Consider the following 25261-nt stretch of genomic DNA (forward strand, 5'->3'; position numbering starts at 1 on the left):
CCTGAGTGATGAAATCTGGAGTCAAATTGAGTATTTTGAATCCCAGAGAACTGGCTGAAGTGTTCTCCCTGGATAAGCCAAGTGGTAAAGGTCTCAGAGAGAATCCCAACACCCATCTTTGTGGTTTACCCTTATAATTGATGAGAGCTGGTGAAACTGTTCTTGATAGGCATTGTGAATTTAGCCCCTTTTTTGGTTTAATGAATCATTTTCAAACTAATTCTGATTTTCTCTGGATGTAGTTGTTGTTTATAAGTATTCATTGAACTGTGTGGACAAATAACTTTCAGCCTATGGGGTTGATTGTAGAGTGCGGTTGACTTATTTGCACTGTGTGGTTTGTAAGTTAAGTCATGTAATATTGTTTCTCTTCCTTCACTGCATGTCTGAATTTTTTTAAATAGGAAAATGTCAAATATTAAATAGCACCAATCTGTAAATATTTCTGTCAAATAATCATTCATGATAAGAAAAAAAATTAAACTACAGCAATTCAGGAATATTTTCATGAGTATTTGATGGGTTGTGTGAGTGTGAATATCTGGATTAATCCCACCCTGTGTGAACATGAACACGCTATTAAGACTTTTATGTTTCTTGCTCTTTCTGTTAGCTGCAATCATGACAGCAAATTTCTGTCCATAGGGGCTTTAAGCTTGCTAGAGTTTCACCCAAATGCGGCAAACTAGGGACTTTAAAAACCTCAGGAGTTCAGGATGTAACAACAACAGTGTGTGTCACAGTTGGGAATAGGGTTGTACTTGACTTTAATTTTGTGATGGGGCACGTGAAAAATTAAAGGCCAAAATTAGCTGTGAAGTAAGCAGGTGAAGCTCCAGTGAAGACAGTAGAACCTACTGACAGTAGGGCTGAGTTTGGCCCTGAATCTTGGTATCGCAAGATCAGGTGGACAGCAAGCATGTCAGAACTGGGTTCTGAGACCAGACGGTCATTTCTAAGTACAGGAATTCTGAAAACCCGACAAACTAATAAATCTACAGCCTAATAAACTTTCACAGGAACACTCTTTTTATGGAGCATTTCACAAGTAAATTCAAAGCAAGCCCTGTATCTTTGGCATCACACCAATGTACCTAACAATCCCCCCGAAGAAGTGCTCTATGTAAGCTTGTCTTTCTCCACAGAGAAGTTGGTCCAGTAAAAGATATTGGCTTACCCACCTTGTCTCTCTCATATCCTGGAACCAACATAGCTACTACAACAATGCATATAATAATCCCACATTTTGTTAAATGAGAGAAACTTTGTAGGTCCAGCCTTATTTAAACTGAGGCAACTTTGCCTATAGAATCATAGAAGATTAGGGTTGGAAGAGACCTCAGGAGGTCATCTAGTCCAACCCCCTGCTCAAAGCAGGACCAACCCCAACTATTCATCACAGCCAGGGCTTTGTCAAGCCGGTCCTTAAAAACCTCTAAGGATGGAGATTCCACCACCTCCCTAGGTAACCCCTTCCAGTGCTTCACCACCCTCTTAGTGAAATAGTTTTTCCTAATATCCAACCTAGACCTCCCGCACTGCAACTTGAGACCATTGCTCCTTGTTCTGTCATCTGCCACCACTGAAAACAGCTGAGCTCCATCCTCTTTGAACCCTTCAGGTAGTTGAAGGCTGCTATCAAATCCCCCCTCATTCTTCTCTTCTGCAGACTAAATAAGCCCTGTTCCCTCAGTCTCTCCTCATAAGTCATGTGCCCCAGCCCCCTAATCATTTTTGTTGCCCTCCACTGGACACTCTCCAATGTATCCACATCCTTTCTGTAGTGGGGGACCCAAAACTGGACGCAATACTCCAGGTGTGGCCTCACCTGAGCTGAAGAGAGGGGAATAATCACTTCCCTCGATCTGCTGGCAATGCTCCTACTAATGCAGACCACGCCTTCATGTTCCTCTATTCTCCGTTTCTGTAACTGTTTCTTCTCCATCTCTTGGTTAGTATCTTTTCAGTTTTCTGTTCCTTCCTTTGTCTCAACACGTCTGTTTAGTAACCTCTTTCCTCCCACCTGCTCCTGCCATCCGTCCTGTCTTACTCTATCACGCATGTAAGGTGGATTAGAAAATTAGCTGAAAAAGTAATTCAATTCTTGAGTGCAAGAGGGAGAGGATGCCAGATGGGGTTAGTGTTGCACTGTGCTTCATCACTGCATATCAGCAACACTTCTCTCTCTCTCTCTCTCTCACCTGTCCTACAAGACTTCTCTGGTTTGTGCTGGAGCTAGGAATGCAGAAATGCCAGCTGAATTGACCATGATGTCACATCAATAATATATTTTTTTGGTGAGGTGAGGTGTTAAACATCTCATCAGTGCTGTGCTCCAGTTTGGGATTCTGCTATTTCTGATTTCAACAGCACATTGCCAAAAAGTCCTGGATATATAAATATAAATCAGCAAATTGAAGGTGGCAGAGAATTTTCTTTTCCAACACAAAAAAGAAAACGTACAATCAGGCATGGATAGAACTCGGGAAGTTGAATGGTGTGAGTGATTTAGAAAGTCTCTCTACTGGTTTCATGTGGCTAGTAGGAAAGTAGTCAAAGAAGCTAATAGACTGGAGAACATGAAAGCATCAGCAAGTATATTTCCCCTCCTCCCATGCGACAATATGCAAATATTTAGCGTGTAAATGAAAACGAAATAAAATCCCACTTACTCCTTGGCAAACCTACCTCTTTGTGTTGTTCAAAGGCAGACATTCTGGACATGAGTATTTTACTAACATGCCTTTTATAGCACAGTAACACTTTGGTGCAGAGTCTGCTGTTGATCCACTTTTGGGTGATACAAGTAACCCTTACTTCTCTTGAGTCTCATTCACACCTCTCTTTGCTCATATCCTGGAACCAACATAGCTACTACAACAATGCATATAATAATCCCACATTTTGTTAAATGCTCTCATTTGCTCTCATTCACACCTCTCTTTGCAGGTCAGTCTAGAGCACTTCATGAGTACTCTTGAAGAGAAACAGGAAACTGTGCCAAATCATTTCTTCATCCCGTTGTACTTCTGCTATCAGATCACTTCTTCTGTGGCAGAACCTGCAGTGGGAGGGTCTAGCAGCAAAGGGAAGTTCAGTGAGTTAATAGTTGTAGTCTTATTAAAGTTATATTGTCCATTAGAAATAACCATGTATCATGGTTTCCATACCAGTGGATCTACTATTGTCATTTGTTTCTCTCAACAGTATCTTTGAGTGTAAATTTAGTACATACATACACAAACTAAACACACATTTTACCACCCTATATTATCATATGGACATAGGGCAATTGAAATTACATGTATGCTGATTTTTAAAAATAAATAATCCAAAAATACATTCCAAGTGTGATGGGTTTAGCATACCCATTGACTTGACTGTGCACTGTTGCTCTTGGTAGTCCAGTGTACAAAGGGTAAAATCCCTATTGCTATTTTCAGCTAATGGAGCGACTCATTTTAGCTCAAGTAACGAAGACTTTTGTTTCTGAAACCAGAAGTCCTAGGATCTATTCCTAATGCTGCCACCTTTAGATGGTAACTGTTGGCACAGTTCAGGGCAACTGCACCTGTATTCCCCCTCTGTGGTCAGCCAAAGGCACCCACTCCAGGCTCCCGGCTCTTCAGCTGTCACATCTCTCTCCTTTCTTATTGGGGTTTTTCGAGCAGTCACCTCCCCCTGACGTTTCCTACCCTGCTGCCATTCATCCAGTTTAGTGGAATTTTTTCACTTTTGTTTTAATGCATTTGTTTGTTTATGTTGCTATATCCTGAACAGAGACTTACTTGCATTGATTTCAGGTAGGGTTGGGCAAGAATTCAACAACAGGAAAAGCCATATCAGGAGGAGCAGCTGCTCTGCCCTGAAGGTTTTTTCACTCGTGATCTAAATCTATAGTCACATGTGAGTGTATTTATTTCCAGCCGACCTGGGAAAATCAAAGAATTCCTTTACCTGAGAAATAGTTTTTTTTGAAATAAGCAATAAAGTAATTACTGCCTTGGGATCCAAAATCTTCCTGATCCAAGTTTCATTCAAGAGGGATTCTTTGAAAGAGAAGGAAGTTACATGAAGATAATCCTTCAGTTGACATTTAGAGAACGTTGCCAAGTGGGATACTACAGAGGTCAGTATTGGCACTTATGCCTGTTTATTAACAGTGTAAATTCCAACAATTTGTTGTTGACTCTGAAAGGGGGGAGAATGGCAAATACAAAGGAGGACAGAGTCAAACTGCAAAATGCTGTTTACATCCAGAAAGAGGAGATTCTAGTAGTAATAGATGTAAAGTTGGATACCTAAAGGGAGGAAGTGGGGCAGTTAAGAGGAAAGGAGTGAGCTAGAGAGAGAATTTCTAAATATTTGTAATGCAATATTGACAAACCCAATGTTGTTCTCTGGTGCATGTAATATGTAAATAAAGTGTGTGTGTGTGTGTGTATTTATAATAGTATATGAATCTCATGCAGAGAAGTAATATGCCTTAGTATATGAATTCAGTGTCTTAACTATCACATTCAGTTTAGGAAAACTAGAAGTAAAAGAACCCAACAACAATTGCATGAGGATTTGGAGGGTAAGATATCAGGAACGACAAAACGATCTGTATGTGTGTGTAAACTTGGTGTTGGGGGCTGGGAAATACTATCAGGGAACAGGGAACCCACAGGTGGTGTTGCAGAGGGATATAATCATGATCTATGAATACCATTAGGTTGACAATTTCAATAGAGAATGTTTCTATTTCACAGAACAATAGGACAAGAAGCAAATTAACTGAAGATAAAGACAGAAAAGTTGAGGTAAACTTTTACTCTGTGTGTGTGTGTGTGTGTGTGTGTGTGTGTGTTTGCCTAATTGTGGGTTCAATCATGTTTTTATAGATACAGTCCTGTTTTGGTGGGGATGGGGGGTGCGAGGGTGCACTACCCTGGGAGAATTTATGAGATTTAATGGGTAAAACATGCATCTCACTGCATGCTGGTTACCTTTGCTGGCTGGTGTATATGAGTGGCAAGCCTGGGCCCTGCATTGAGGTGTCTTGCACCTCAAGGGCACATGACAGAAGCACTTCATGTGCTTTGGGGAGCACAGGGACAGCAATTGTGCCTGGCTGTTGGGCAGGGTGAAGATGAGCTTTTCGCAGCCTCCGTTCCCCATGTTTGCATGTTCACAGAGCATTTACATCTAGCGCGATGTGACTTGTAATTTTTCATTGTGATGCTGTTTTCATAGCTGCCTCATAGCTGGGATGACTGACTGACTATATTGCATCCTGATTGCTCTGTGAGAAAACAGTCCATTCATTTTTGTTGTTATGGTTATTACTTCACTTCTTTGCATTGCTTCATTTCATGAAGCACTATGGTATTAAACTTTATGGCCACGCTAGTCTTGGCAACAGAAAAGTAGTGCTGGTTGGGAAATGTGTTTTTCTCATGAAAATTTCTTGATGAAAATGGATTTTTGGAGGCTTTTATTTAAAATGACAATTTTTCAGTTTTTGACCAACAAAAATGAACAATTCTTTTGGTTTTCAATTTTTTTAATGAAAACAGAATTTTTTTCCCAAAAACCTTCCATTTAGTCAAAAAGGCATTTTTTTTAATAGCAAAAAACTTTGGTGAAAATTTTTCAGTCAGCTTTCTGTAAGAAAGAAAGGCCGGTAGGCTCCATGCTGTGAAATGGGGGACAAACACTTGTGAAACACACAAACACAAAAATTCTGCGGCACACGTGTTTGGGCCTGATGACAAAACAGTGTGCCATGGCACACAGGTTGGGAAACACTGATTTAACTAATGTCATTAGGGGAGGTGGTTGTGTTTGTGAAGAGTTCAGTCACAGAGATCCCCTTGGGACTGTCACCTGATGTGCTGAAATTACCTCTGAGCCCGTTTTCCCTGCCAGCTTGGAACTTCCAGAACCCTGTCTTGTTGAGCCAGACATGCTAGCCTGCTACAACACAGACCCAGGGTCTGGTCCACGTCCCCAAAGCTACAGACTTAACTGAAAACAGCTCAGCAAGTTACCTGCCTCCAGCACTCAGACACCTAGTTCCCAATGGGATCCAACCTCCAAAGAAATCCGTTTTACTCTGTATAAAGCTTATACAGGGTAAATTCATAAATTGTTCACTCTCTATATCACTGATAGAGAGAGATGCACAGTTGTTTGCTCCCCCAGGTATTAATAACTTACTCTGGGTTTATTAATAAACAACAGTGATTTTATTAAGTATAAAAAGTAGGATTTAAATGGTTTCAAGTAATAACAGACAGAAAAAAGTAAGTCATCTAACAAAATAAAGCAAAAACACGCAAGTCTAATACATTAAGAAACTGATTACAGGTAATAGCTCATCCACAGAGATATTCCAATAAGCTTCTTTCACAGACTAGACTCCTTCCTATTGTGGGCCCAATCCTTTCCCCTGGTACAGTCTTTGTTAGATTCAGCAGACATCTCAGGTGGTAAGCAGGGGTTTTCTCATGACTGGCAGCCCCTTTGTCCTGCTCCACCCCCTTTTATAGCTTTGGCACAAGGCGGGAATCTTTTGACTGTGCTTGTCCCCACCCGCGCCTCATCAATGGAAAAGTACAAGGATTAAGATGGATTGCAGTATCGTGTGAACTGGTCACATGTCACTGTAAGACCCCTAGTCTCCATTCTTCCTGGGTTGGCCCACACGTACACAGGAAGGTTTGTAGGTAAATAAACCACTTACAATCATTTGTCCTAGTCAATGGGAGCCATCAACATTCTAAACCACTATTAATGGCCCACACTTTGCATAATTATAATGGGACCTCAGAGTTATAGTTCATATTTCTAGCTTCAGATACAAGAATGATACATGCATACAAATAGGAGGAATATATTTAGTAGGTTATAACTTTGTTATGATACCTTACAAGAGACCTTTTGCATAAAGCATATTCCAGTTACATCATGTTCACACTCATAAACTTATTTCCATAAAACATATGGAGTGCAACATCACAGTGTTATGCTGACAGAAAAACTCCTTCTGTTGGCATACGCTACATGAGGGGGTCTGCCAGTATAGCTATGCTGGCTAAGTGTTTATATTGTAGACATGGCTTTTTAACCACCATTTTCAAGAACCCAGTATCTTAAGCACAAAACTATCCTTCCTTGAGGTCTCATGTGACGTACTACAAAATCCCTTTCCCCTTCATTTTATCCCTCCAGTCATTTGTCTCTAAATTTAAAAGTCTGGGCTAGTCATTGGGGAAATTGAATGGTGAAATATCTGGATTTTCCTCCTCTGCTCCCAATGACAACTCAGAAAAATGCTGAGCAAGACTTTTCCACCTCTCAGGTTGTCCTGCTGCTGCTGGCAATATGAAACAGACCATTTTCAGGGCCTTGTTTCATGCCTCATCATTCATGTGACTGCTGACTGCACAGAAAATGTAAATCGCTAACTGCTAAGTATAGATAACATCAACGATTACACATTTTTAATCTCTGAAATTGCTGGGTCAGCATAGGAAAGAAGACACCAACCCAGTCCTTGGGTTCATCTGCTGGAGCTGTGTTCTTTAATTAGTCCTTATTAGTTGAATAGTATCACATTTCCTCTTTGTGCCCCATAGCTTGGGTTGAATATTCTGACTTTTTGACTGTGTTAAAATTGTAGTGTTCTTTAAATTGTGTGTGTTCCCAAAATTACTTAATTATCTTTCACAGACTATTGTTCAATTGGACAGAAACTTAAAATATCAGCTGTTGCCTTGTTGTTCAAGATTTGAATCTGAAGTTAAAATTGAGACTGTGTGTGTGAGTGAGAGAGAGAGGTATGGAAAAAGCACACTTAGAGGGCAGTGGTTAATAGTAGATTCTTTGTATATATCTAATACATACTGCAGCTACAAATTTTGCTACAACAATGACTTTTAAAGACATAAAATACTTAAAGTTCAGAAATACTATTTTAAGAGAACTCTTGGAAAGAGATTTTTAATTATACAGTTTCTTTTTTACATCAGAATGCATGTTTTGACATCATTTGGCTTTTAGTTCCTAACCAGAAATACTTCTTGCCTCCTCAAAGCAATGGTAACTTCAAGATGTTTCAATATGCAAAGGATTTTGATGATACATGTTGGCCACGTTTGCCCTGAAAGTGGCTGAGGCATGATTTCAAGAGACTAAAATGTCAATATAATTATGTATAATGCCTTCATAAAAAGTGAACCAGATGTTGTTATATTCATGAAAGTATGTTAGGGTTCACTGGTTTCTCTTTGGAATGTTAACGTTCCTGATCATTCACCTCAGGCGTGATCCATATGGGGGATTTAGTAAATAATGTCTGTGGCATGCTGTACAAAACACAGAGGAAGACTTTAAAAGGGGAGACTTTCAAAAACACAAATAACTTTCAATGATCGTTAGGCACCTAATTGCCATTTGTGCTTTTGAGAATCTCCTGCATAGTTCCTGCCATAGATCTTACAATCGAAGACCAGGCATGTTAAATATGAAACCCTTTGGAACATGAGATGTGTGGAGACCTCTGGGGATATGTCTACACAGCCTACTGCAGCGAGCCTCCCAGCCCAGGCTCCCAGTAGAGCTGAGAGGAGAACAGTAATTCCATTTTCACAGAGAATGTCAAACTTGTTCTGAATTGGAACAAGACCAAGTTTCAAAATCCTCTGAAAATCATTCTCTGCCCATCTCTAGTCACTGTGATACCACACAATGGAGCTTCATTTTTTTCAGTTTGCTTTTTTAAAAGGCTAGGACATCACACACACAAAATATATTACAAGAACCTTATTCAGGTTGCAAAGTCAAGCACTGTGTGTCACTCTGAAGCCTGGAATGTCTGTTGTGTCAGCGTGAAGTGATAGAAACAGCTACAAGCATAGCTGAGAGTTCTTTTTGTTCAGACTATCACCAGGTTCAGTCATCACTGGATTCCACAGTCTGTTACTGTCCAATTTTAAAGTTTTCAGCCATTTTCAGCTTTACAAACTGTACCAACTTCTGTTGGTGAGAGAGACAAGTTGTTGAGCTTTTACAGAGTTTGAAAGCTTGTCTCTCTCACCAACAGAAGTTGGTCCAGTGAAATGTGTTACTTCACCCACCTTGTCTCTCTAAAATCCTGGGACCAACATAGCTACAGCTACAAGCCAAAAGCCTAGACCACTGTGGGATCAGAGGTTACTCAGCCAATCACCATCTTTACACTGTAGTTAATTTGCATGGAACAATTTAATTGGTTGCATGAGGGAGACTACAAAAATGGAGGATTACGTGGCCCCACTGCCATAGTTCTTCCAAACCACACAACCAGCACACACAATAACCCCAAACACACGCAGTCTCTCACTGCAGCACACACTCCTTATTTACCACCTGCACAAATAAACAGAAATCTCCCAGCACAACTCCCTCTAGACAAATCAACACAATCAGCATACAACATAACGCCAGACACACACAGTCCCTCACCACAATACACTCCTCTCATTTGCCACCCACACAATCTTCCAGCACAACCAACCACCCCACACAAATCAACACAATCACTCAGACAGCAACACAACCAGTACACACAATAACCCCAAACACACACAGCACCTCACCTCACTATAAACCCCTCATTTGCTACCCACGGAAATCCACACAACTCTCCCTGTCCAACACAAGTCCCCCACAACAACACAACCAGCATACACAGTAACTCCAAACACACACAACCCCTCACGGTAGTGCACACCCCTCATTTGCCACCTGCACAAATCAAAACAAATCTCCCAGCACAACCTTCCTAGACCCAAATCAACACAACCACCCACACAACCAGTACACACAATAACCCCAAATATCACTCGGAAGCCTAAATATCTGTTGTGTCAGTGTGAAGCAAGGGAAACGGCTTTCAGCATGGTTGAGAGCTCTTTTTGTTCAGAATATCAGTCATCGCTGGGTTTCACAGTCTGCTACCGTCCCTCTTTTGAGTTCTTAGCCATTTTTGGCTTTTTTACCACATGACTTTACATATTGCACCTGTGTGATAGCACAGGCTTTCAGCTACTGGTGGATAGAAGGATACTACTATATATATGAGAGGGATCTTATGTTGTTGAAATACTATTTTTACCTATTAAACACTGCTCCCCCAACTCCTACACTACAGTTACAGCCCTGGTATGAATTAATACTTGGCAACACTACAGAAATATTAAACCCATGTCCTAGAATTGCGGGGAAGGAGGGATTACTCCAGGGAAACATCAGAAAATACAGGTAGAAAAATGAATGAAAATGATAGTTTGTATGCAGTGTAGCTGTAGCTATGTTGGTCCCAGGATTTTAGAGAGACAAGGTGGGTGAAGTAACATATTTTACTGGACCAACTTCTGTTGGTGAGAGAGACAAGCTTTCAAACTCTGTAAAAGCTCAAAAACTTGTCTCTCTCACCAACAGAAGTTGGTCCAGTAAAATATGTTACTTCACCCACCTAGTCTAACTATAAAGTTTTTAATGCTTTTTCATGTTTGGCTCCCTATTTTTTGTTTATTCCCTATTTTCCCTTTCCTTTCCAGAAGCCTGCTTAGCAAATATGAGGCTTGAAAATATCACTTTAGTTTTTATCAAGTTTTAGCACAAGGTAATTTGTCCAGTTATAAAACTGGGATCCTCACACAGTAAGGATATTCTAGTCCTAGATAGTGAGGTGCTAAGATAAGATAATAATGTGACCCATCTAAGTACCGGAGACTAGATGTATTGGATTCCCCAAATATTCACTAACCCTATGTGGCATCTATGGGACTATATAGTTCTCTAATTCCTGCTCTAAATATGATGTTTCTATAAAAATTCAACACAATAAGCCTTCTTTTGTTAAAATGAATTTTTCATGTGGTTTATCTTTTGCTCTCCTCCTCTCAGGCCATGTCTTCTATTAAGATTGAGTCTGTTGTGAAGGAGAAGAACAGGATGGGAGAGTGCCCAGTATGGGAAGAAAGAGAAAATGCACTTGTATATGTGGATATTAATTCACAGAAAGTTTGCCGCTGGAACTCAGTCACCAATGAAGTGCACAGTGTGTCTGTGGGTAAGACAGTGCCACGCTGAGTCTTAAAACTTGTTTGCTACTTTGGTTCTGTACCTTTTAGGTTGTTTTTTTCCCCTGTGTTATAGTTGATCTCTCTCTGCCGTTAGTTGTTTGTATGCAGTGGAGTAGTAGCCACGTCGGTCCCAGGTTAGTAGTTTGTCAGTTAGCAGTGCAAGCTGCCTAGTATGGGACACAGCTAAGAGCACCGATCTCGGGTCAGGCTGCCATAAAACAGGGCATGTACCCCAAACTAGTGGTATAGTCTCTCATAAGATTTCACCAAGCCAGTAACAAATGTGTGCTTCCAAAATGCTATACTAGTTGTTATGTAGCCGCAGACAGACCCCTTCAGGCCCTCTAGCCCCTCATGCACCACCCAGAGAAACCAGAGTTCTGTGATAAATGATTATTAAAATCAAGAATCACATCTATTAGATTCTTCTCATTTCAAGGAACCAGACACACACCCCAGGTCAAAATATACTTCAGCTCTTATCCCCAAACCACGCTGGTAGCCAATTCTTTAGTAACTAAAAGCTAAAAGTTTATTAATATATATAAAAAGGAAGAGCATTATTAAGAGGTTACAGTGAATCATATCCATTACAGTTAATTTCAGAGTTTGTAGATCAGGATAATAGCAGTGATGTTAAATCTGTCAGTTTGCAAAAGTCTCTCTGGTTCATCTCAAATATTGGGGTCCTCAGTCCATTGTTCAAAGCTCTTTGTTAGAAATCATAATCCAGAGATGTGGAGCAGGAAAGTGGTAAAGGCATGATGTCACACTCTCCCATTGATAGCTACCCCCGCCTCCAACCCAGGTGTATGGAAAGTTGCTGTCTCAAACATGGAGTCAGGGATGACATGTTCTACGTGCCCTTGCTGAGTCATGAGGCATCCATTGTCTACATGCTCTCAGAGGCATCCTCAGGAGGGGCCCACTGGAAGAGCTGATTCTTTTTAATGGCTCATCAACCATGGCTGTCTGGTCTTGATGTAAATCTGTCCTGTGGATGTTACCTAGGAACACAATATGTTCAAGATACAAACACACAGCAAAGATCCATAACTTCATACACAATGATAATACATATAAACAGAATAACATTGTTCAACAAATCACAACCTTTCCAATGATACCTTACAAGGCATACTTTGCATAAGATTTATCACAATTGTGCAGCAGTGAATGGTGATATCTTAGTGTACATATGGTCATCTTTCTTCCTGTACAGAGCCACAAGTAGTTTATAGCATTTCATGCCATCCTTTTACTTTCCACTGAGACAAGTGAACTGCGCTCTTACAATCGTTTAGTATGAGTGGCCCAAGTCAACAAGACGGAGAATTATAGTTATCAAGGTGGAGGTTCGAAATGCCTGGATCACTGTGTGTAAGTCCAAAGTCAACAAGAAAGGGCACAGTTTTCCCAGCAGTGGCAGATGAAATGGATTTTTTTCTTGGCTCTGGGTGCTTGAGGAGTTTAGAAGTAGTGAGGAGCCTAGGAGAACACTGAGACTACAAGTTATGTTAATGATCTGAATGGAAGGTAATGTTATAGAGGTGGCAAGTTCTTCAAAGTGCCTCACTCCCCCTACTCGCATTATTTCAGTCTTTCCTGGATTCAGTTTCAACCAGTTTTTCTCCATCCCATTACTGATCTCAGCCATGCCCTTAGAGAGCTAAGAAATGGCACTGCACATCTAGTGAGAAGGTGATGTCAAGCAGGATATAGAGCCTATGATATAACATGATCTGACACTCCCTTAATTTCTCCCGTTTCCCCCCCCCCCGCCTTGTTTGCAGATGCTCGTGTTGGCTCAGTGGCCCTTCGGAAGTGCGGAGGTTATGTCATTGCCTTGGGAACCAGATTTGCCTTTTTAAACTGGGAAACGGAGTCAGTAACCACTATTGCTGAACTTGAACAGGATAAACCAAACAACAGGTTTAATGATGGGAAAGTGGATCCAAAGGGGAGATTTTTTGCTGGTATGTTTCTGATAGGATTTTCACTCTCAATGAAGTAGGACTATTTCTATGTGTATTGTACTTTTATTCTCTGGGAACTTGATTCTTCAGCTGAGCTTCACTCAGCAATAGGTGAAGTGTGTGAGAATTGGTACTTCTATTACTGCAGAAGTATGGAAGCAGAAAGTGGTGCATGGATGCATTTGATTGTGTGACAGGTCAGGAGGAGGGACTCACAGTCTAAAGTGGGGCTGACCTGGATGTAGCAGGGGCAGACAGGCAGCCTGGCCTGTCTGGTAAGTGGCCTATGTTTTTGTTTTCTGGACATGTTTTTTTAATTGTGCTTAGCCAGGCAAAAATACAAGCCCTTTACTAGACATGTAAAGGGGCCAGTGAGGGATTTATATTGGTTGTTGGGTAAAATCTTGGGTCCTTTTGAAGTCAATGGGAGTTTTGCCATTGACTTCAATGGAGTCAGGATTTCACTCATTGGTTCCTGCACCCCCTCAGATTTACATTATAGATTCAAATTAAAGGCCTGATTCTACAAATACTTGCTACCAAACACAGCAATTACTACTGGGAGCAGATCCACAGAGTTGTGACAGTAATTTCTATGCTTGGCAGTGGTTCCAGAATCAAGTCCAAATGTGTTATGTCAATTATAGTCTGTCAATTTATTATTCAGTATTTACCAACAATAGTTACTCTAATTTCAGACTGGAGTTTACTGTATTAAGGGCTGATGTGGTCTTAACTTTATTCTTATTTCCTAGTCTTGCAGCAGCCTAAACTTAGAAAAATGAAAGAGAAATATTATTTTTGTATATATGCTGTTCATATCTGTTTGTGATGAATGGACAATCCCAACTTAAAATTTGGCTCAAATATTGTAAAACAAGCTTTTATCAAATTTAAGACCAATAGAAGGATTTCCACAAATTAACAACAAAACTTAAATATTCCCCTGAGGCATTAAAAACTCAATTATTGCAGCAACTTGAAAGTGACTGTAAAAAACAAACAAACAAACAAAAAAAAACAACCCACAGCAACAACACCACCAAAACCCCAAGCAAACAGTGAAACTGGCTTCACTTTCATTTTTCAAGTGGAGACATGCAAAAAGTAAACAAGTGAAAAAGCTTAAATGGTGACATGTAAATTAGATTTATAAAAATCTTTCACCTCTGTTATTCTAAGTCTTTATTAATAACCTAGGTAATAATACGTTTACAGTATATGCATTTTAAGTTCAGAGTCCCTTTAGGTAATAAAAGTAATTTGCAACCAGTGAGAAACATGAGTGTGTGCCATTTGCCCTCAAGTTTGCTTTAACTACCTGAGGATTGTGGGTAGAACCTCACCTCTTTGCCATATTATTGTGATCTTCTAAGGACTGTGTCTGAGCTTTAAATCCCATGAGATTAGTGGAAGCTTGTAAATTGGTAAATTGGGATCACTTCCCCAAGAAAGAACTGCTCCTGATCTGATCCTTCTTCGCTGAGTCTGAGAGTACCTCTTCTCTTTCTGTTCCTTGTGTAATTTTTTTTCCCCTCCCCTTTCTTCCATCTAGCTGCTTTTTCCTAGGTCTTCACCTCATTCACAGGACCTGATTCTACAATCCCTCCATGCATGGAACATCCACTGAGTTCAGTGTGAGCTCCATATACCTCAAGGAGAACATGAGGAGGTCATTATTATAGTTACCAGGGTGCTGTAAATTCCAATCACTGATCCCATTATCCTTTTAGGTACCATGGCTGAGGAGACAGAACCTGGTGTGCGAGCGAGATGCCAAGGTGCCCTCTACACACTCTTTTCTGATTATTCTGTAGTGAAGCAGTTAGACCAGGTGAACATTTCTAATGGATTGGATTGGTCACTGGATCACAGAACCTTCTTTCATATTGATAGCCTGGCGTATGCTGTCCATGCCTTTGACTATGATGTACACACCGGAAAAATCGGTACAGATGCTTTTCTTAAATTAGTTTTTAAATCAATGTAGTTTGATTTCCTGCAGCAAGCTCCGGGTGTGTAATTGTCAGTGAAGTAGATGACAAATTATAAAATTTTCTGTTCACAAATTGTCAATAGACAAAGAAATTCACAATCTATGACAAAATTATTTGGTGAACATTTCTTGGAGTCTAGCTTGTTCATGAACAGTTCATTGTGAGAATTCAGAATCTGTTTTGATTGGACAGCTAGGTCAAGTTAAGAGCTGATGTTAAGAGTTGCCCAAAGGAAGCTGTTTACAGTTCACAATCACAACCAACTGTATCGATCCTACAAACCCCATAAACAATGCTGCATATTCTTGAGTACCATCTACTGGCACACTTTCTATTAACTCTCATAAAAGATCATACCATATGTTTCTCTTCCCTCTTACAGAAGCATATTTTTAAAATCAGGTTTCCGGAGGAATGCTCACAAGTATAAATTTACAATTCTCCACAAATGTTCTGTAACGTTAATGTAAAAGCCATGGCTTGGGCAAATATTCCTCACTTACTGCAGTCTTTGCAGAAAGGAGGCTGGAGTGTGAGTACAACTGACACAAATTCATTTAAAAACTTGAACATTCAGGGAAACTTTTTTTTGGCCCATCTCATATAGCAGCAATTCAACTGGGACTATTAATGTCATGTCAGTTTTGATTCAAATGACTGAACTGGTTCCCTTTGTACACTAGTCTGTGAAGACTGTATGCATATATAAATGAAGTATTTAGAAGTGCAATACAACTGCCTAGGTAGATTTCCTCTGACTATTTCTATAAATTTCTGGTGAGAAGATTTTTTCATGACACCTATCTTTCCAAAATATGAAAGCACTGTGAGCCTGAATCTCCTTTCATCCTGGTTTTATACTGGCGAATCTCCATTATGGTTGCAAACTAGGGTCCTGATCTTACATTATAATCCAAACAGGTGTACTGCTGCACCTGGGAAGAGACCCACTGACTTCAGTGGGTCAGTGGGACTCCATGTAGGCACAGCAGTCTGCACAGAATACCACACTGGCTTGTGGTTTAGGCATGTAATTATCTGTGTCTAATTTTGACAATCATGTCCTTGGTGTCCAAAGCCCAATTAAATAATGAGTTTATAGCTGGTCAACAAGAAGCCAGTCTCTCCTTGTATTAAAGTGGCTTCTTAGTCTTTTTGTCTGGGAGAGATTATGTATTACCTACATTTAAATTAAGTAGTTCTGTGGTCTGCATATGAAAAAAACACACAAGCAGAGATCAGTGGTGAGTACCTAAAGGAAAGTAATTGTGCTTGTGATAGTCATAAACTGGCCTAGGGCTCATATGTTGAGCAATATGGATAGAACAAATTCTTAAACAGCAAAGATCTGTACCCCTTGCTTGGTAAAAGCACAGGCATCTGAATTCAGTATAGCCTCAGACAACAATTCTAGTGGCTGTTTATTTTTATCAGTCTAACTGTGCCCCATCAGCCATCTCTAGACACATGTACAAATCAAATGTTTGTTGTCTGCCTTCATCACAAAAATGAGCTGATTTGTTTGTAAGAGCATTTAGGAGACTGTGGAAGATGTTAAATGAATTTGTTAAATTAGTATATCGTACCTATCGCACTCAGTGCTGACTTCATAATTCCTTCTACAGCCTGCGGTAAAGTTTTGTACCAATTAGAAAAGGAGGAACAAATGCCTGATGGAATGTGTATTGACGCAGAAGGGAAACTTTGGGTGGCCTGTATTGATGGAGGGAGAGTGATCCGTGTAGATCCTGAGACAGGTAAGCCCTCACAAAGGTGAACTGGAAGTCTGTATTAAATAACCCAATTTCAGGATGGGAATCACCTGTGTCACATGCATTGCTTGAGGCAGGCTCCCTCTGTTCCATTGGGGTTGGCTTATTTTGTATTAAGTGTTCTGTCTGTGGCCTACTCTGATAACAGATCATTTCACCTGGGGAGTAGGCACAAGAAAATGGCAACAACCATAAACTCATAATAAACTGTCAACATCCATAAATCTAACTCATTATCCTCCTTCAAAATCCCTCCTTAAAATTCTCCTTTGCCACGATGCGTACAAAAAAACTTGGCAACAGTTAGACTGCTGATGTGCTGAGTCCATAGCCTATCATGCTGACCAATAGTGTCTCATTGTTTCCTTGTACTCCCCGCTCTGTTTGTCTCCATCTGTTGTCTCTTGGCTTATACTGCATGCAGTTCTGGTCACCTCATCTCAAAAAGATCTATTCGAATTAGAAGACGTACAGATAAGGGCAAAAAAATGATTAGGGGTATGGAACAGCTTCCATAGGAGGAGACATTAAAAAGACTGGGACTGATCAGCTTGGAAAATAGATGACCAAGGGGATATATGATAGAGGGCTATAAAATCATGACTGGTGTGGAGAAAGTGAATAAGGAAGTGTTATTTACCCCTTCACATAGAACAAGAACAGGAGTCACCCAATGAAATTAATAGGCATCAGGTTTAAAACAAACAAAAAGAAGGACTTCTTCACACAACGCACATCAACCTGTGGAACTCATTGCCAGGAGATGTTGTGAAGGCCAAAAGTATAACTGGGTTCAATAAGAATTAGATAAATTCATGGAGGTTAAGCCCATCAGTGACTATTAATCCAGATAGTCACGGATGCAACCCCATGCCTAGGGGCCCCCTAAACCTGACTGTCAGAAGATGGGATGACAAGTCCTGTTCTGTTCATTCCCTCTGAAGCATCTGGCATTGGCCACTGTCAGAAGATAGGATAGTGGGCCAGATGGACAATTGATCTGAACCAGTGTGGCCATTCTTAAGTTCTTATATTGATGTAAGCTTTTGGGGGGAGGGATCATCTTTTTGTTCTGTGTTTGTACAGCACAGAGTACAATGGGGTCCTGGTCCATGATTGGGGCTTCTAGATGCTATGATAATACAAATAAGGAATAGTAAGAATGAAAAATAACAAGTAAAATGTGGAATCATTCAATGGTAGTCCTTCCAGCCCAAGTTCAGTCGTGTCATGGATGCAATGCTGTATTTTGAGTTTGCAAACAATGAATGTTGGGTGTGATTGCAGAAGAAGATGGGGAACTGGATAAAGGCCATGATTTAGCAAAGCTGTCATGTATGTGCTTCAAGTTAAGCATGTACTTAAGTGCCTTGTTGAATTAGAACCAAAGCCATTGGAGTTTGTAAAATTTTTCTTCAAATGAGAAATTTTGGAAACGGAACCTTAATTATCTGTGAGTTGCACAAAGGTTTTGTGATGGCTTCCAAAGACCATGAGAAAATACTGAAAACATGGAACAGGTTGAAACGGTAAAAATGAAGCTTGGCTCCATGAAAGACAAGTTTAGAATTGAGAAGCTGAGGTTGGTGGGATATTCAGAAGAGTTTGGAATGCTTGGTGTTGCTGTACCCAAGGGGGTTGAAGAGATCATCTTCATGAACTGAAGTTTGGGATGAGTGCTTCCTGTCTGTCATGCACAATTACGGTTTGTTACTCTGGAACACTCCACCACTCTCCTGTCTCCTCACAGTCCAAATCCCTCCTAAAAACTCCCAGGAAGGGAATAAAAACAAACCTTAAATACAAAAGTCGAAGTTACGCTTTTTCCAGGCCTGAACAATCCTGTCTTCCTTCTGCTTATTAGATGGTAAACTGTTGAAGGTACTAGGGACCACAGCCATCTTGGAAATCACTGGACTTTAGGAATCTAAACACCTTTGTGGATCTGGGCCATTGTGCATTGTCAAGAGCTGAGAACGTTGCCAGCGCTTAATAAATAATAGTAGTTGCTATCACTGTTAATTGGATATTGAGGCTTTAACTATGAGTTAAACATCTTGGATCAAGCCCTCAGTGGGTGTATATCGGCACAGCTCCATTGACTTCTGGGAGCTATATTGATTTACACCAGCGGAGAATTCTGAGGCCATATGTGTTTGATTCCTTGCCAGTATAACTGTGTTTCTCTATGGGCATCTCTACACAGGGATAAAAACCCAACAGCTGGTCCAGGGCAGCTGACTTGCCTTTGTGGAGCTCGGGCTCTGGGGCTGAAAACCTGCTGTTTTGACATTCGGGCTTGGCTTGGAGCCCAGGCTCTGGGACCTTACAAGGGTGGAGGGTCCAATGGCTCAGGTTCCAGTGTACACAGCAATTTTTCGCTCTGGAGCCCAAGTCAGCTGACCTGGGGCAGCCACAGCCACGCCGCGAGATTTTTATCTGTGTAGACGTACCCTTGGTCGCTTGGTGATGTAATACAGAATTAAGGGAAACAGAAACTTTGGACTAAAGTCAGAAATGATGCAGATGGTTAGATTTCAGTAAACTGGCATAATCTATGTGCCAACGGGGCAGACTGGTGGGATTGTCGCAGGAAAGGCAACCAGCAGGTGTGAGGAAAAAGCAGACTCACCTTCTTTATTTTCTGTTTGTTGCTTCTCCTGCTGCAAACCCCACCCTTCCAGCCCCTTGGCAAATAAGTTACACTCACTCACTTGCTTGTGCTGTTTTACTGGTGTGTAACATCCACCTCCCATTTATTCCCCCTCTGAATTTGACCCAAAGTGTCCAGTGTTGGGTACTCCATGGTACAGTCCGTTATGTTTGCTTTGTAAACTTGCAATTGATTTAAGAGTCTCTTCAGTGCTGAAACACCTTAATGACATGCTGTTTCAAGACTAGTACTTCAATCAACACATTGCCTGCCATTTTCTGATCTCACTGCCACACACCCTAGTATTGCCTGCATTTGAAAAAGGAAATGGAGCAGCGTGGAGACAGAGGACAACAGCTTTGCTAAAAGTAAAATGTAAGGGATGGGTTCTGTTGAATCAATTCAGCACATTTCCCCATAGACTGTCCTTATGGAAACTGCTTCTTTCTGATGGGGAAACACTATATTCATATTGTAAAAGGCTCAGTCTGACAATCACTGTACTGGCTGTCCAGTTGGTTAACAGCAAATTACAGAAAGTTTAAAGTAAGTAAATATATTTTTCTCTAGGGAAAAGAATCCAGACTGTGAAGCTGCCTGCTTCAAGGATCACCTCCTGCTGCTTTGGTGGAAAAGATTATTCAGAAATGTATGTGACTTCCGCCTATGATGGGCTAGACAAGGCATCTTTAGCAAAGGAACCTCGAGCAGGGGAGATTTTCAAGGTGATTGAATTTTGTTTCTTTCAGTTAAAAGATTTAAACATTCTAGGTTGGTTAGTGCTGGTTCAAATCTAGCACCTCTGCCCCCAGATTTAAACGCAGCTGTGATCCTCATGGTTCTGGATTTTTATGTCCTTTATAGTTGTTTGTTCAACCTTTTGGCCCTTATTTCTTTTTATATGTTGTATCAGTTTTGCAAACATCACTCTTTTTTTCTATTGTACTGTCATAAATTATGTTAGTTCTCTCATTTTGAATAATGCCAGGGTAGCTACATTTTTACAAGACAACTAAAACTTTTTTATTAAAACCCAATGACAGCAGGGCAAACACATATTAAGAAATGTTTCTTTAGTCCCTTACAAGTGGGTGACATGTTTCAGCTAATTAATTATTACATTTCTAGCTATAGCTAGTGAATTCAAAACTACTCTCTCTTTGTTGGTCATTTTGTTTCACCTTCAGGTGTATTGAAAAAATATTTGCTGGGAGAATAGAACACAATTCACAGATTGCAGTAAGAGTCAACACTTAGACCTTGCCAGTGCTTGCAGAGGCATGTAGGTTACTTGTAGCTACGTGTCATGGTGAAAGGTAGGCTGCATCCAAATTCACTGAGGTGTGTAGCTACACGTGAAAGGCAGCAGGGAAAGCCTTCTCCTGCTAGGGACAGCCTAAGGGAAAATGGCACCCTGGGCAAACTTGTATTTTGGTGCTCCGGCCCCCGCTGCCTCCCAATCCATTCATCCATTGCCCTTGTCCTCCACTGCCTCCCCGGGCTCCCCATCCATCCCCTCTATCCCCTGCTGCCTCCCTGCCCTACCACATCCTTCCTGTATGATTTGGAGCAAGTCACTTAGCCTCTCTGTGCCTCAGTTCTCCAACTGTAAAACTGAGAGAGTACTTTCCTATCCCACAGGGGTGTTGTGAGAATAAATACAATAAAAAGCACTCAGACCCTATGGTAATGGCGGCCATATAAACCCTAAGACAGACAGTTTGTAGAACAGGAGAATTACTGAGTTGTGTTCTATGATCTGGAATCAACCTTAGGGTTTTGTCTTGCTGCCAATCACTGTGATATCTGTCCACCTTTTGTATAAAATCTATTAGCAATTGTAAAGTCCCCACTGAACTTACTGGAGTCACTTGGCTCTTCTCCCTTTTCAGATTATAGTGAGCTCTACTTGGGGGTAGAGTTTTTTTTAGGGATGTGGGAAGGTTAATAAATTATAATGTGAGTGTTCTGATTGCATGAGATATGAATGCTTCCAAAGCAATCAATTAGAGATTGACCTTTTTTTCTTTTTCTTTTTAAACAGATAACGGGCTTGGGTGTGAAAGGAATCCCACAATATTCATATGTTGCTTAAATATTAACATTTTATAGCACACAAAATAAATGCATAGCCCATGCAGGAGCTGTTTTGAACAGGAACTGTTCATTGACTTGCAAAACTATCTATCTGAAGATTTTTCTATGCACCTTTTGGAACTTAGAACTAAACTTTTCTTCTCCATGTTTGGCTCTACAGCATGCTACCAGAGTGGAATTTTAGCAGACGCAGATAATGAGGTAACACTAGAGGTGAAAACAGATTTTCAGAATGCGTAGGCTTGTAACATTTCTTATGCTCTTGCATAAGCCTTCTTTATTATTTACTCCAGCATTCCTAGTTTTAAAAAAATTCTTATGGCCAGTTCTGCCCTGACCTACTTATGTAGTTCTGAAGACAGAATTTGATTTATGTTTTCATGTTACAATGATGTAACTGTGATGAGATATGCTCTGATTTACGTTACTTTTTCAAATATGTTGACTTGAATCTGACGGTGGTTCTGCTTTTGGATTTCCCATAAGAGTGTTTTTGGCAGTCCTACTTCTCCATTTTGAGTTATTTATTTTGCCCCACTGAACTTTCGTCCTTTCACTGTCTTTATTTCTGTCTTGTCTTTTTTTAGTTGAGGCCAAATTCTGTGCAGTTGAAAATAAACTGTGATCATGTTACAAAGTGCATTTTGAAAAAGTTCTTTTGAAACAAAAATTATCCTGGAAACGCTGTATGAATGTGAACACACAGAGTCAGCATACACTCAGGCCTTGAGATACAGGCTTACCCTATTATATTGCTGACTGATGCTCTATATAATCTCTCTGGTAGAGAGAGAGAGGGAAGGAGGATGGATGGCCACAGACAGACAGACACACACACTTCATTGCTTTTGTTATACCTTCTTTCCCTCCCTTCACTCCTGTGGCAGACTGGCACCTCTTTTCCTCCACTGCTTAGTGTCTGTTCCTTCTCCCCCATATTCCATGTTCTTTCTTTCTCTTGTGCCATATTCTCTTCCTCTCTCCTTCCCTCTCTCCATTCCACTAATGTCGCTCTTTTACAATCCCCGTCTCTCTTTAAAAGGATCCTCATCACATTGTATATCAAGTTCGAAGTTCTTGTCCTTGTCTACAAGGCTCTATATCTCTGCCCAGGTCTCGCACTGCACTACCCCAGCCTCTTCCCTCTCCTAAAATTGACTGCTTTCTCCCTGTTTCTCCCACACAAACATCACAGTGCCTTATTCCATGCCATCACCTACGCCTGGAATGCTCTCCCAGAATCTGACCTCACTAAAATTCCTCCTAAAATCTTGCCCCTGCCACAAGGCATAAGGAAAAAGGAGGAGAGAAGAATAATTGTTTGTAGGAAGTCTGCTTCAAGTACCTGAGTCATGGCATAATCTTATTTATTTAATGCTGTCCAACTGGCTCCTAGCCCATGCTTTGTTCTCACCCTCACTTAATTGTAGGTTGTAAGATCCTTGAGACAAGAACCTTGTTTAATTAAATGTTGCTGTGAGGAACCTATTATGTAACTGGGCACCATACAAAGAATAATAACATACCCTCAGTCTGTCCCTCAGACTGCTACTCATCACAGAAAGGAAGGTGGGAGACTTGGAAACTCAGCACTAGGAGTTTTGGGAGTGGGGGTAGGAACAGGGATGGGTCTCTTCCATATTGGAAATCCATAGCAATAAATTCTGGGTCAGATTTTTTTCTCTTCTTCCCCTGGATGAGAGGGACTTCTGGATTCTTCACTCTATCCCCAGTGGTGACCGTCAAGAGCCAGGGATGATTGAGTGAGCAGTGGACTTGTCTTTCTATGCAGGCAAAGGCTCAGCCCTCAGCCTGCCTGCAGTGAGCAGGGCGTGCGTGCAGCAGCAGCATGAGGAAGCAGCATGCCTCTTCTTTCTAGCATGTGCTTCCATTGCCGGGATTGCGAAGGGACGGAATGGGGAACTAGTGCACTTTCAATCAGACATCTGAAGAAAATCAGTCAGCTCACCAGCCTGGCTGCCTGGTGTCCCGGCATGGGCTTGGGTGAATTATAAACACTTGATTGTGCTATTGTATCACTTTTCCATTCCCAAATGTGCATTAAAATGTCACGTATAATCATTCATTATACAGGGCACAGATATTAAAGTGATGTTTAAAGTCTGATGTAAAAATAAAGCGCTCTGTATAGCTATGAAGTTGACTGACTTCTTTTGTCATGAGTTATTTCAAGGACCAAAGCACCATGTTACAATATCTATACTCCTTCATGAATACAAAGCCATTACTGGATGACACCATTTCTTGTTCTCAGCAGGCCTTACTCGTTGTGAAAGAATGTTGATTGTTTTTTCCAGGCACTGCAATGGTGTAGCATTAGCCGAGGTCTCCCAGGATTCCATAAATTGTGAATTGCACCCCAGGAGTGTCAGGCTGGCGAATGTACCCAGGAAAATTCTGGCAGCTGGAATACTGTAACACAAATGATAGCAACCCAGAGGATTCTCTTGGCCCTTCCTGACATCAGATGGCTTTTTATATGCTCCATCCAAGAGAAGACCCTACCCCTCTCTCCCCCACTTACACAGCAGTCAACTCTTCTAGATGCAGGATCTAGTCATACTGCAATGGTACAGGAAATACAATGTCATTAAAAAAAAAAAGTTAAGTAAAGATCAGCTGTGCCTGTGAGTCATAATTTTTCATGTGTACTAATAATTTTGTACCAGATTGTGCCCCTCGGACTCTGGCCCACAGTAGAGGGCAATGTAGAGCTATGTGATCTCAGGAGAAGCGCCAGGTGCCATTTGAAGAGGTATCTGGCACACAAGGAAAACTTGCCACTATACCACCCCTTAAGGGCAGCAGCAAGCGCTTGTCTCTACTACTAACTGGTGTGATCGCTGGTACAGGGGATGTTGGGACATAGACCATCATTCTGCCCAAGGATATAGCTGTTTGCACCCTCCCCAGTTTGTGTATCTATGCAAGGACCACTATATTTCAAAATACTTTATATAACTGCAGTTGAGAAATAAAATCTTCAGCACCTTCATAATGTTTGGTCAGCAAGGTGATTGGTGTTCTGTCCAGCAATAATTCCAGTGTTAAGTAATCTGCTGGAATACTAATGTCTTGTGGGATAGGGCATAGGCCAATATGCAATAAAGTGCCTTGAAAATTATGCAAGGATTCCTGCTTACCTAGTTTGAAAAGGAATGCTAGGACAGGGCATTCAGAAGCAAATCAGTGTCCAACATCCTCCATTTAAAACAAAAATTGGTGTGATGTTTAGTAAAATGGTCATGATAGGATTGACTTAGTTATGCAGAGTATTATGGCCTGGAGCCATGCTCCAACCCTCACTTCCTGTTTTGTAACATAGTGTCTCCTCGGCAACTCTGTTGTGATCCAGTTGAATCAAGCAGTGAGGGTGGGATCCACAAAGGTACTTAGGCTCCCCAGTGATCCAGAAAATCCTGCTGAACCTTGTAGGTGCCTAAACTCACTCAACACCTATGTTCTCAGTGTAAAAGTTCCTTCAGCACCTATGTTTCTGCCTCTGGGAATGCATAGTTCCACCTCACTCTAGGGCCAGTGTCCTGATACCTTTCTCCTGCCTAAGCCTCAGCGCAGTTCATGAATTGGGGAAAGATAGGTGTTTGACCACCTAAGTTGTGTGTGGGAC

General features: G+C 41.0%; 1 protein-coding gene across 2 annotated transcripts; it reads left to right on the forward strand.

Annotated features, from left to right (window-relative positions):
* Positions 1–3840: 3840 nt before the first annotated feature.
* Positions 3841–24196, forward strand: LOC141982911 (regucalcin-like). Of its 2 annotated transcripts, XR_012638241.1 has the most exons (8): positions 3841–4805; positions 10939–11104; positions 12911–13093; positions 14827–15042; positions 16716–16847; positions 20086–20240; positions 21560–21813; positions 23931–24196. XR_012638241.1 is itself a non-coding variant. In XM_074945479.1 (7 exons), the coding sequence occupies exons 1-7, from the start codon at positions 4704–4706 to the stop codon at positions 21608–21610; spliced, it is 1005 nt and encodes a 334-aa protein (XP_074801580.1). In that variant the 5' UTR covers positions 3841–4703; the 3' UTR covers positions 21611–24196. The 2 variants fall into 2 exon arrangements, 1 of the variants encoding a protein (XP_074801580.1); XM_074945479.1 differs by having other exon boundaries at positions 21560–24196.
* The last annotated feature ends 1065 nt before the right edge of the window (positions 24197–25261 follow it).

The sequence above is a fragment of the Natator depressus genome, chromosome 1 (assembly GCF_965152275.1).
Source record: "Natator depressus isolate rNatDep1 chromosome 1, rNatDep2.hap1, whole genome shotgun sequence".
Classification (NCBI taxonomy): Eukaryota; Metazoa; Chordata; order Testudines; family Cheloniidae; genus Natator; species Natator depressus.

What these genes read in the sequence shown, in the direction of transcription:
- LOC141982911 (XM_074945479.1), top strand. Translation starts at nt 4,704, where the DNA reads ATGAATACCATTAGGTTGACAATTTCAATAGAGAATGTTTCTATTTCA. An exon ending in AGTGCACAGTGTGTCTGTGG is followed by an intron (nt 11,105 to 12,910) that starts GTAAGACAGTGC and finishes CCTTGTTTGCAG; the next exon opens with ATGCTCGTGTTGGCTCAGTG. An exon ending in GAGCAGGGGAGATTTTCAAG is followed by an intron (nt 20,241 to 21,559) that starts GTGATTGAATTT and finishes CTTTTTAAACAG; the next exon opens with ATAACGGGCTTGGGTGTGAA.